This window comes from Neodiprion lecontei, chromosome 2 (assembly GCF_021901455.1).
Source record: "Neodiprion lecontei isolate iyNeoLeco1 chromosome 2, iyNeoLeco1.1, whole genome shotgun sequence".
NCBI classification, from domain to species: domain Eukaryota; kingdom Metazoa; phylum Arthropoda; class Insecta; order Hymenoptera; family Diprionidae; genus Neodiprion; species Neodiprion lecontei.
The window spans coordinates 2,135,694-2,147,721 of record NC_060261.1 but is presented as its reverse complement, the minus strand read 5'-3'; the positions used below and the strand labels follow the sequence as shown (position 1 = coordinate 2,147,721).

General features: G+C 37.1%; 2 protein-coding genes across 7 annotated transcripts in view; one reads left to right on the top strand and one right to left on the bottom strand.

Annotated features, from left to right (window-relative positions):
• Positions 1 to 6,684, top strand: part of LOC107222289 (melatonin receptor type 1B-A-like) — a 45,739-nt gene extending 39,055 nt beyond the window's left edge. For all 4 annotated transcript variants that reach the window (XM_046732036.1, XM_015661579.2, XM_046732037.1 and 1 more), the window contains 2 exons: positions 80 to 296; positions 608 to 6,684. In XM_046732036.1, the coding sequence (XP_046587992.1) occupies positions 80 to 296; positions 608 to 1,271 (881 nt within the window). In that variant the 3' untranslated portion in view covers positions 1,272 to 6,684. The remainder of the gene's footprint in view (positions 1 to 79; positions 297 to 607) is intronic.
• Positions 6,685 to 10,090: 3,406 nt separating this feature from the next.
• The window catches only part of LOC107222284, a 149,378-nt gene continuing 147,440 nt past the window's right edge, over positions 10,091 to 12,028 (bottom strand). Inside the window, exons 2-3 of one of the 3 annotated variants that reach the window (XR_006902854.1) lie at positions 10,462 to 11,395; positions 10,177 to 10,303 (exon numbers count right to left, since the gene is read on the bottom strand). Coding sequence is in view for 1 of the 3 variants with exons in the window: in XM_046731505.1 (XP_046587461.1) it covers positions 10,168 to 10,303 (136 nt within the window). In the remaining 2 variants the exon portion in view is untranslated. Of the gene's footprint in view, positions 10,304 to 10,461; positions 11,396 to 12,028 lie in introns of all 3 variants that reach the window. The other 2 variants (XM_046731505.1, XR_006902856.1) reach the window with 2 other exon arrangements.

The following is a 12,028-nucleotide window of genomic DNA, read 5'->3' as shown; positions in this document are numbered from 1 at the left end:
ATACAGGTATGCAGGAATTTATGGATGTCTGCAAAGAACTGCTGCAGTTGATTGATAAATTCGAGTTTTCCTGTTTCAGGTAACGCTTTCTTGGTCAACGTTGCACTTGCCGATCTTCTCGTAACTGGCCTCGTTATTCCTGCTTCTGCGATTGTTATTTTAGCCGGTCAACAAGAATCTCCTAGTATATGTCGTTTCGAGTGGAGTTTAGAGGCCGTTTGTTTTCTCGTTACCGTTTTCACTCTCGCTACCATCGCCGTCGAGAATTACGCCCGTCTTTGCCTGTCCGAAGAAAGGTAATTTAATATTTATTTTCGCAGAACATATTTTTAAACTCAGTGATAAATATATGAAATTGAGGTTAGGGTCACCTGATGTCAGATTTGCTTGCGACAGCGCATGCGCGGAGTGCAGAAAAAACCACTTTCATAACTCCTAGGACTTAAAAGTGGTAATTTCAGTACTCCGCGCATGCGTATTCGCAGACTCACTCTACCGCCATAGTAAGGGGTATATTGTGTACGGCAAACACGCATTTAAAAACGTATAAAAGATGCTCGCATTATACACAAATAATCCCTTGACTAAATCGTCGATCAAATTTCAGGTACGAAGCACTGACGCCGAGTTGCGTGACAAGCCTGATACTGACGGCCTGGCTAATCGCCGGTACGACGGTAGCCCTCCAATCGTCCCTGGACCTGGGGCCGGACTTTTGCGGGCGACGATTCAACGGCATCGCCTTCGTCCAGGCAGTCGGTGCGAGTATCGTCGTCGGAGTACCGGCTCTGATAACGATACTGGCCTACTTGTGCCTCGTGGTGCGAGTGCGCCGGGCGACGAGGGCCTCGTTCAAACCACCGGTTGCCTTCGCCTGGGACTACGACCTGACCAAGACCAACATGTACAGCTTCGCAATGTTCGCCGTATTCTGGCTACCCTTTGGCGTCACCCTCTGCGTGAGTTCCGTTCGCCCGGTAAGCGCCAGGGTGTTTTACAACCTGGCGTGGTTCGCCCTCTCGAAGTCGTGCTTCAACAACCTTTTGTACTGCGTCTCCGATCGGCACTTTCGCAACGCCTATGTCAAGCTCTTTCATTACTGCTGCTGCAAGACCACCGTAAGCTTCTCAAGACGGACACGCGGTGACGGCACCGGCAGATCTTCCGGCGACGTTCGTCTCAGGGTTCACATTATACATTCGTACGCAAGCCCAGCTTCCTGCAGACCAGCTGTCGCCAGGCCCAATGGACGGGACGTTTACGAGTTGTAGACATTTCATTGATCGTTCAACTATTCATCGAGATTATTGATGTTATAGAATTTTTATGGAAGAGATGTGGAAAGTATTCATTATTTGTCTATAACAGGTATCAGCGATATACCAACTACCGTGCAGGCTGCACGCGTCCTTACCAGAGGAGATACGACACCGAGAGTCATCGAAGAGTCGTTGGTAAGTCAGATCACTGCACATACCTCTACCTAAAACAATTTTCTTTTATACCTCTGTTTAGTGGAAACTTTTGTTAGGTACCAAACGGATTTTCGTTCTAGCTTCAGTGCTAGATCAATTTGCTTTTCTTCATTTTTTCTTAACGTTTTACCCTTGAATGATCCGAGGCACTTCGGGTTCGTTGAGTAAGTCGAGGGGCTACATTTTAACTTGTAACAAGAAAAATTTTAAATCTATGTTTTCGTTCTCTTTTCTTATTTTAATCCCGCGAAATACAACGGCCTAGATGTCCGAAAGACTTTTATATATAACTTATATTGCTATACGATTAAATAGTTTTTCCTATATCGTTGGGTATAAATGTCCCTCTGTATCGTACGTACATAATATAACGTATAGGTGTATATCATCTATTCGTGTGGTATATTCAATAATATAGGTAAATTGCGGTGATAACTGTTTATTAATATCATTTATTATACAATATACAATTCCGTTAAAGAAGTTTTTTTATACTTGCAGCTTTCCCTTTTTTATAATCACCGTAATAATGTGTATAGATGTTCCTACGGTATATTGACATGACGTGACGCGAACTGACGGATAAATAGTAAATAATTATCATCCACGCTAAAACTATAATACATTATTATTGTAGTTTCGTTTTTTCGCGTTGCGTTGAGTCGTTAGTTTAACTTATTTTCTCGTATATTCGTTTTCCTAAGATCGTTTTAAAATTTACTTGAAAAAGTGATTAAGTAAAAGATACTTATAATAAATTAAAGATATTCTACATGAATAATACGTCACGTATACAACGCATTTAAATATTATACACGTATTTATTTATTGATGAAGAGTAATTCGTGATCTGTAAAATCTTTGTCCAAAGACTGAATGTACATCTGCGATCCTCTTTTTTTATTTTACTGTTCGTTCTTTTTTTTTTAGCATTTTTGCGTTTTATGTTGTCTGCTTGATTATTGTTTCCGATTAATATGGACAAAGAGCTTCATTTCGCACACCCGTTATAATACGACGTTGTATAATGTAATTTTATAATGTGCTTTTTGCTCCGTCCATTGCGAAGTTCATGCTTGTATTATAAATTGTTTATACGTTAATATTGCCCGTTGATTCTAACGTATATGTATACCGACCATGCGGTAAAACTCATGTATCTATAATCGCCATTTAATGCGCAGGACGTAATATTTCGAATAACGCGAAATGCAGTATTTATAATCATTGTCTATGCCTGCCTATTCATGTCTATGAACGTATAATACTCGAATTGCATTAAGTATATACAAATTGTACGAACCGATCCAATTTCAATTTTCACGAAGCGTGTAACATTTCAACAATTCGTTAAATATTAGCTGATGATTTTCCTCAATTTTACGTATCTCGTGATTCTCGAACGTAATTCTATTTATGGGTTTTAGCACACCACGAGCAAAGCATTAAACTAGCTTGTCATTTAGTTTTATGATTTGGTCTTCTTCGTTTCTTTTTCAGTTCCTTCGTTTTATGTTTCATGCTGATTCGTATCGACTTCCTTCATTTTCCGCACTACTTTTTTTCCTTGTTTATTATCCATACGCGCGCATTATGTAGGACTTTTAGGATTAAGTGTATACTATACTCTATACATGTGTCTAGTATCAAAATATAATTATTGTTAACGTACTGTGTATAGATAATAACGCACTTTTTGGGATGACGCTATGAAATTTTTATTGACGTGTTTTAAGATTGACAAAGAAGGGGGTGCAAAATAGAAACACATGGAAAGACTGCTATTGTATAAACATAAATAGTTACAACAATAATATAATTACGTAATACATGATCCAGTAGGTATATTACTTATTGGCTTTTATAATTTATACCAATATTAAGGAACGAGAAATGTCTATCAAATTTATGCATTAACCTTTTGTTTTATTTATTTTTTTATCAATTTTCAAAGTATGCATTTTATCTAGTCGAATTATCATCCATCGATTACAGTCTTTTGAGATTTCCTTTTTTTGCTCTTTAATACATAATCATACAGAATATTGCTGTGTATTTATTTACTGTAAATACATACATCGTTTATATACTCATGATATGATACTGTAAATATAATATATACATGTAGCAAATACTTCGTAGCAACAGTTAAAATTCTAATATTATAACATATAGGTATAGTATATTAATCTATATTTTACATGCGCCTTCTGCCGAGCTGTGATCAATCCGTATATATGATTACCAATTATTATTATCATTATTGCATATTACGCAATACGGACAAAAACAAGAACAAAAAAAAAAAAATTACACGGACGTTTTTTCTATCGACGGGTTAATTGAATTTTGCACCCTACATAAAAAAAAAAAAGAAAAACCGAACCTATATTTTCTTATTCTTGTAATTACACCAGTAATTGACTTTTGATTGTATCTATTGACTTGTAGTCGTAAAAACTTATACTGGTGTATATATAGTTCAGAAATCATGCAATTAAAGTATTCAAAATTTATTTATTACGCCAGTGTTGCATAAGTACATGAAATATAGGTGCGCAATATTTATTTACGTTAATGAATATCGTTATAACGGTACAATAAAGAATGAAACAGGTTCAAAATATTCAGAAATGGGACCAGGTATAACGTTTGCTGTATTATTACACTATGCAATATCCTCATACTGTTGTTGTTGTTGTTGTTGTTATTATTATTATTATTATTATTATTTTCATCTTTACTATGGAGATACTCTAATCCTTTTATGTACTCACGATAAATATGATCCCGCATTATTATACAAGCTATTATTGGTCATTCCGAAAAATACAGTATTATAAATTTTTGAACCGTATACTAAACTTCCTTAGATCAGGATAAAGGATTGCAGGATTAAAATGATGTGGGAAATTAATTCTCGCATAATATGATTACAGATTAATTTTTATTTTATATTTTTCATACATAAGCTCAGCATATAAAATTAAAGATATAACCTTAATTATTAATAACAATTGAAGTTTTGTGATTCGCGTTATAAAATTTTCAACGTTCCATTTGCATGTTAGGCACCTCTTTTTCGAATCAACCAAATGCACTAAACAACTGGTTACTGATTTATGAATAGTAGGTACAGTATTCTCATGGCTATTTCTATACGTTGCGTAATCTACATACACCTATTTTCTATACAACAATTAGATGTAAATATACGTGTATAGTAATAATAATGATAATAATGATAAGATGGCGAAGAAAAACAAAAAGATCAGAAAAAAAAGAATATATGTATAAACTGTAACTAAACTATTATGTATATCACTATTTATCATATACTTATATATTTGTATAAATCTATACAATTTGTGTATGAGGATGATGATGATGATGATGATGATGATGATGATGATGATGAAGATGATGATGATGATGATTGATTATGTGTACCAAAAGCTGGTTTTGTTAATGTGAAAATGATAAGAATAATGATAGAAAAATAATACAATATTCTTTTATTAATATCATGTACAACGATACGATTTTATTCTCAGCTCCGACGTCGGAGACATTAAGCGACATTTCTAAACAGTATAAAATAAAATTACACGCAAGAGTGAATCCCGTCACTGTGGTTTAAACGGCGAAAAGGTCGGTAACAATTAAAAACGTGAACGGTTATTTCTTGTTGTAACAATTTTCACGACGCCACGCTTTCACAGGTTTTTCTTTCCATATCGCATTCCACTGCAGCTGGTACGTATGCATAATATCAATTTGTTGTGCGTGCAAAATCCCTTATGTACGCTTTAATTTCGTAGAATGAAATTATAAATAAGCATAGGTGTACGAATAGTGTTACGAGTAGGTAAAAATTAGAGAATTGTTGTAGGAAAGTTGTAGTTGAATAAAATATTCCTTGGGATTTATGCAGATGTTAGAAATCGTATAGTCAGAATAACGGGATAATAATAAAAAGTTTTATTGTAGAAACATCGAAGTTGAAACACAGCAGTAAGGGATAGTGTTTGGATATGCTTTGTTATTTGAAAAAAAATAAATAATAATAATAATAATAATGCACCCTCGCAAAATTTATTCGCGATTAATCATTAATTTATATTTGTTTGCTCATTTGTTTTAGAATAGCTTGCTAACAATAATTGATTGCGATTAGAACTTTGATGCTCCTACAGTATTCGAAGTGTGTAAAAATGCATAATTAACGAATCAGGCTGCGAGGCTATTGGATATTTTTTTTCTCATGCGAGTTTTGCAATGAAATTATCACCTCTGTAGTAATCTGTAACTTAGGTACGATATATGTGTATGAAATCACCGACTATAAAACTTTTGAAACTATGTGGACCATAATTTCACAATAATCACGTTTTCTAATGTTTAATCTAGTTTATGTGAAGACGACGTATAACGTATAAGTGTTTCGCTAATTATAAAGTGACTCGTACTTTCAATATTAGGCATTTCTAATCATGTGTGGTAAAGTCTATATTATAGTACAGTAGTGTACGACTACGTATAAATATATATAACAATGTTGTCTCTGGGTAATTGTGAATCAATTCGATAAATTCGTATGATAAGCATTCCAATAATTAAACTCATATATGTAATCAATTTATATTGATGTGATGCTTCGGTGGATGTCCATGATTAGACGGGAGTGATAACGATGTTGAATGATAATGTACACTGTGGAGATAGTTTTAATATCTAAGTAGAAATGAAACGAAATCCTTACTGTAGTTGCAAATAGATACATGGATAATATACATACAATAGCATATGTCGATCATAGACGTAGTCGAAGTACAGTTCAGCTATGCGTAGTTATAGAGTGGGATAATGTATGTATAGGCAGATAATAATCGCTAATGCAGTTCATAGTATAGCAAGAATAGTAATCAATGCATTTAGTTTATTATTTTTATCTAGATACATGCAGTAATAAGTGGTGAATGTAATAATAAATCTACTAGAATATCGAATTATATCGATACATAAGTGTGTTTATTTTTTACTCAATGTACTTTGTATACTTATCGATGTATTTCACGTATTCACAGTATACCGGATATTTTGTATTAGCAAGTTTGTTCATGTATTTGGATTGTGCCATATAGAACCCACTGTAGATTTTGTAATATTGTAATAAAAAGGTTCATTTTCATCCACTGTGTCAAAGAAATTACAAGGTATCGACTGTTAGTTCTATAGACCACCTGGATTAATTGAGTACACAAACGTGTGAATCTGACATTCAAAAATTCGTTGGAGCCGATTGACTTGGGACATGACTCTGCTGGAATGCATCTGTTACCGATGGATATTGGGCCGATCGATGATGCGACTGATCCTTTCGCGGTCTGAGGAAATCATTCAGTACTTAGGCAAGAATTCGAAGTCATAGTTTGAATAAATGTTTCAGCAAGCGACACGAATTTGTAATCTGTACGATGATTAAGTCTTTTCTCACAAGTCAGGACCACGACGGTTGTAGACAAAACGAATATAATCAACGGGGTATCAATGCAGAGTGAATGAAAAACGCGAATTCCATATTTCAATATATAGTACATGATGAAATGGATTTGAGCATTTTCTTTTGCCGAAATATTCACCAAAAATCAAAAGGGACTTACCTTTTCTCCGTCAAAATACTTTTTGTAAAATTTTCGCCGAAAATGCAAAGGGGTTAGCCTTGCTTTTTTTTTATTTTTTAGCCGAAAAATTTTTTGTCCCAGATTCGATTTGTATGACCCTTTTCTGACCAATTGGACCCCCAGGAACTCAGAAAACGCAGCGGAAACAGCGTGGGATCAACAGGATTGAAATCACGAAGGAAAAAGCACCTGCTGAAAAATGTCGAAATCACAGGTTTTCGTTTTTTGGCTGTAACTTTTGATGCGTTGATCGCAGCGTATTGGGACTGCGCCCAATCGATTTCTATCGCAAAATTGCGTCGGAAAAGCGCTTGAAAGACGTTATTCGAGCACTTTTCAAAATCGCCAAAATTTTCGCCGAAAATGCAAAGGGGTTAGCCTTGCTTTTTTTTTGGGCGAAAAACTTTTAGTCTCCGATTCGATTTGTATGACCCTTTTCTGACCAATTGGACCCCCAGGAACTCAGAAAACGCAGCGAAAACAGCGTGGGATCAACAGGATTGAAATCACGAAGGAAAAAGCACCTGCTGAAAAATGTCGAAATCACAGGTTTTCGTTTTTTGGCTGTAACTTTTGATGCGTTGATCGCAGCGTATTGGGACTGCGCCCAATCGATTTCTATCGCAAAATTGCGTCGGAAAAGCGCTTGAAAAACGTTGATCGAGCACTTTTCAAAATCGCCAAAATTTTCGCCGAAAATGCAAAGGGGTTAGCCTTGCTTTTTTTTTGGGCGAAAAACTTTTAGTCTCCGATTCGATTTGTATGACCCTTTTCTGACCAATTGGACCCCCAGGAACTCAGAAAACGCAGCGAAAACAGCGTGGGATCAACAGGATTGAAATCACGAAGGAAAAAGCACCTGGTGAAAAATGTCGAAATCACAGGTTTTCGTTTTTTGGCTGTAACTTTTGATGCGTTGATCGCAGCGTATTGGGACTGCGCCCAATCGATTTCTATCGCAAAATTACGTCGGAAAAGCGCTAGAAAGAATTTATTCGAGCACTTTTCAAAATCGCCAAAATTTTCGCCGAAAATGCAAAGGGGTTAGCCTTGCTTTTTTTTTATTTTTTAGCCGAAAAATTTTTGGTCCCAGATTCGATTTGTATGACCCTTTTCTGACCAATTGGACCCCCAGGAACTCAGAAAACGCAGCGAAAACAGCGTGGGATCAACAGGATTGAAATCACGAAGGAAAAAGCACCTGCTGAAAAATGTCGAAATCACAGGTTTTCGTTTTTTGGCTGTAACTTTTGATGCGTTGATCGCAGCGTATTGGGACTGCGCCCAATCGATTTCTCTCGCAAAATTACGTCGGAAAGTGCGTGAAAGAATTTATTTCAGCACGTTTCAAAATCGCCAAAATTTTCGCTAAAAATGCAAAGGGGTTTAATGGTTTAATGGTTTATTTTCATCTTTTCCATAACAATATTGGAAAACATACTTGCAAAATTAAAAATGAACAGACCCTTAATTACTAAACCTTAGCCTAGGTCTATACTACTATTTAAGATCTAGGGATAAAAATCTAGAACGGAGAATAGAACGGCAAAGACAATGTCAGAAAAAAAGCGAAAAAGAAAAGAAAAAACAAGAAAGCAAAATAAAGCTAAGAAAGCAGCATTATAGAAATAGAAATGTGGGAAACACGAGGTGGAGAAGACTAGATGACGCGTCGCCATCAGGAGCGGGTCTCTTCCGTCCGGAAGAGATGCTGATATAGATCGCGTTTGAAAACCGTAAGCGTCGAGACAGCCCTGAGTTTGGAAGGTAGAGAGTTCCAGTGTCGAGTGCCTTTGACTCTCAGGGAGTGACGAAAAGCCTCAGAATGCGGAAGGGGCAGCACAAGTTCACCTGGATTTCGCAACGTGGAGGTGGAAGCTGCAGGTGCACGAAGCGAGAATATTGCGGACAAGTATGCGGGTTGCTCCGTGCGCAAGATATTGAACACTGCAATCAGGAGGAGGTACAATCGTCGGTCGCTAATTGTAAGCCAGCTTCACTCCCTGCGAAAGGTGTGGATGGAAATGTCTCGACCAACGCCATAATCAAAGCGGACACAGTTGTTCAGAAGCCTTACTTTTTTCTTCATTTCTCGACAATCAATCTATTAACCACTAATTATATCCCTAGGAACGCAGAAAGCTATCAAAAAGTGCATAAGATCAATAGCTGCGGGAATGCAGAAAATATGCTGAAGTTCTTTGTTTCTAGCATAAAAGCTCAGTCACAAAATCAAAAATTCTTGTTATGGCTATTGTGATGAAGACGAAACATAGCATATCCGTTGTCTGAAAATTATCCAGTTCATTCAACGCTCTAATGGTAGATCGACTTGTTGCTTCGTTAACCTCAGTCGGTAATCAGCGAATTTAGTTATTTTACGAAGTCGTTCCGACTGGTTAGAACCAAGAAACAACATGAGTCTGCCAACAAAAATGCGAAAGCTAGTTACCTACGGATGCGAATGGTACGTGTAGAACAGTTATCAACAGGAATATCCCATTGATGGGTTTGTTAGCGCTGTCGTCGGTGTTTTCAGAGATCTCTTGAATTCTCAACTTGTTTGAATGCATCTGGTGTGCGACGCATGGTAATGTTATTGACCCAATGCCAAAATCTTTTACGGTGATTTATAGGTTGCGTTGATTTTAAACCTAATATCACTGTTCTCCATACAGGAGGATAAAGGAAAGTACAGAAAAATACCTCGTTACAATTACTTTGCAGAAAACCGGCATGGCGTCTCGAACTCGGTTTCTAAAACGAGTCTGATGCAATCCTACCAAACCCGCTTTGACCTCGGTTCAACGTAGGAATTGTCCGAGTATAACGGCAATATACATTATAGTAATTACAAGCAATTACAGAAGCTCGGAAAGCGCAATGAGCGATAAACGAGTCTATTTGAAAATGTCTCAGCATTGGTGGTAGGGGTGCTGGTTTTATTGAGAATATAATATATCATCATATCCAAATATACGTTTAAAGAAGTGTAAACACTGATCATTTCACTTCTTTTTTCCTTTCCCTTTTTCTTTCTTCTTACCGCTTTTCTTGTCCTTCGCCATAGGAGGGTCTTCCGCAGGTTCTACCCTGACTAACTTTGGCAGGGGTGGAGTTTTTGGTTTCGGTACTGGAACGTGCCTGAAAAAATCGAATTGAACATGGTTACGCAAAATTCTTAGGGATCCATAAGCTGCAATCTATAGGATTAGAAACGCTAACGAGTGGCAATTGATTGCGGCTTCATCAAGCGTAGTGTAAATGAATCACGTGGTCATATGTATATTCAAATTTATTACATGAAGGCCATTTGCACATCCTGCGTCGTTTTATCCCCCGTGACTTTAATCCAAATATTCGATTGGGTTCTAGGTTTCAGGAATAAGCCTTTTGTTGAACAACATGGAACTTCGTCCAAAGCTTCCTGGGCTTTCAATTTCTTTTCCCAATCATCTTTCCACTTTTTCAGTCGTTCCTCTTCTTCCCTTTTGCGCTGCGCATTCTTCTCCTCTCCACCGTCATTCTGTTTCTCTTCTTTGGTACTCCCTTTGCCTCCCTTTTTACCGCCCTTCTTTCCTTTTCCGGCGTGCTGAACGAAGCTAAAGTGATCCGGGTTCTTCAGGTCGAATTTAGCACTCTCGTTTTCTCTAAATATTTTCGAGATTGACAAACGTGACTCTGTAACGGGGCTGTCAGTAGGATCCCGCTGACGATGAGTCAACAAGACACCTGCGATTTGTATTTTTAGTATAGCGTCTAATATAAGACGCTGGTATTCTAATGCGACGAGAATACATCCGGAAGTGACGCTGGCCAATGTGGAGTACGGGTTTACGACCTACGGGACATCAGAAACTGGCCTAATTAATCCATTAGCTAAACAGAATTAGCCTCAATTAGTCCCACTCAATGAGGACGTGAAGCCCACGTATCATAAGCAATAATTCGCGATCTAAGGAACGTACCGTCAAACGGCACGTTGCTCACCGTATTAGAGTCATCGCGGATGACGTGTTTACTTTGGGTGTTGATTCAGTAAAAAAAAAGTCTCTAGCACTTTGGTTAGCTCTACTTTGTCCCGTGATTCTTTAATGCAGTTATACAATTCATTTTTGTATCAAGTATATGTAAGTATAGTCTTATAAAAGTTACCAATTTTTCTAGAGAAACCTGTGGTTGCGATTGTCTGTACATCATCAGTTTAGAATCCATTACAGGAACTCTGAAAATTTTCTGTGGGAAAAAACAGGAATAAGTGGACGAATAATATGAAGTGTCAATTTACACTATCGGGCATTGGTTTGGGCGATTGTGAAAGTTTGATCAATCTGTCTCACAAGTGGGAGTATATTCAAATAGAGACAGCTGAGAAATGATTAGATATAGAGATAAATATAGAAAAATAGGTAGATTTGATTGCAGATTGCGACAAGAAATTGTTTTCATTGAAGAACCTGACTTTTCACAAAAGTAAAAGGTTATTGTACCTACGATCAGATACATTGAACGATGATGAATCAACTCATCCGAATAAATTTGAAGGCCACCAATTGCTGTAAAGGAATTCTATAGCTAGCGCGCGATTAATTACCTTAATGAGAATTCTTTTCAATCAGTTATGTATCTGCAGCTGCATGAACCAATTCTCATATCGCATTATTGATAGCAAATCGTACTGATACCATCCGGATTAAACCTGACAGCGATCGCGTCGAATTGACTTTAGTGCTGTTGGGGGAACGATTGTGCAAGTATTGAGTATCTACAGAGTTTCCGCCGATAAAGAAATAATTTACGAAATTCGAACATCACCCCACGATGTGAAGCTAGCGGATACACCGATCACACAGGCCTGCGATGGTTTCC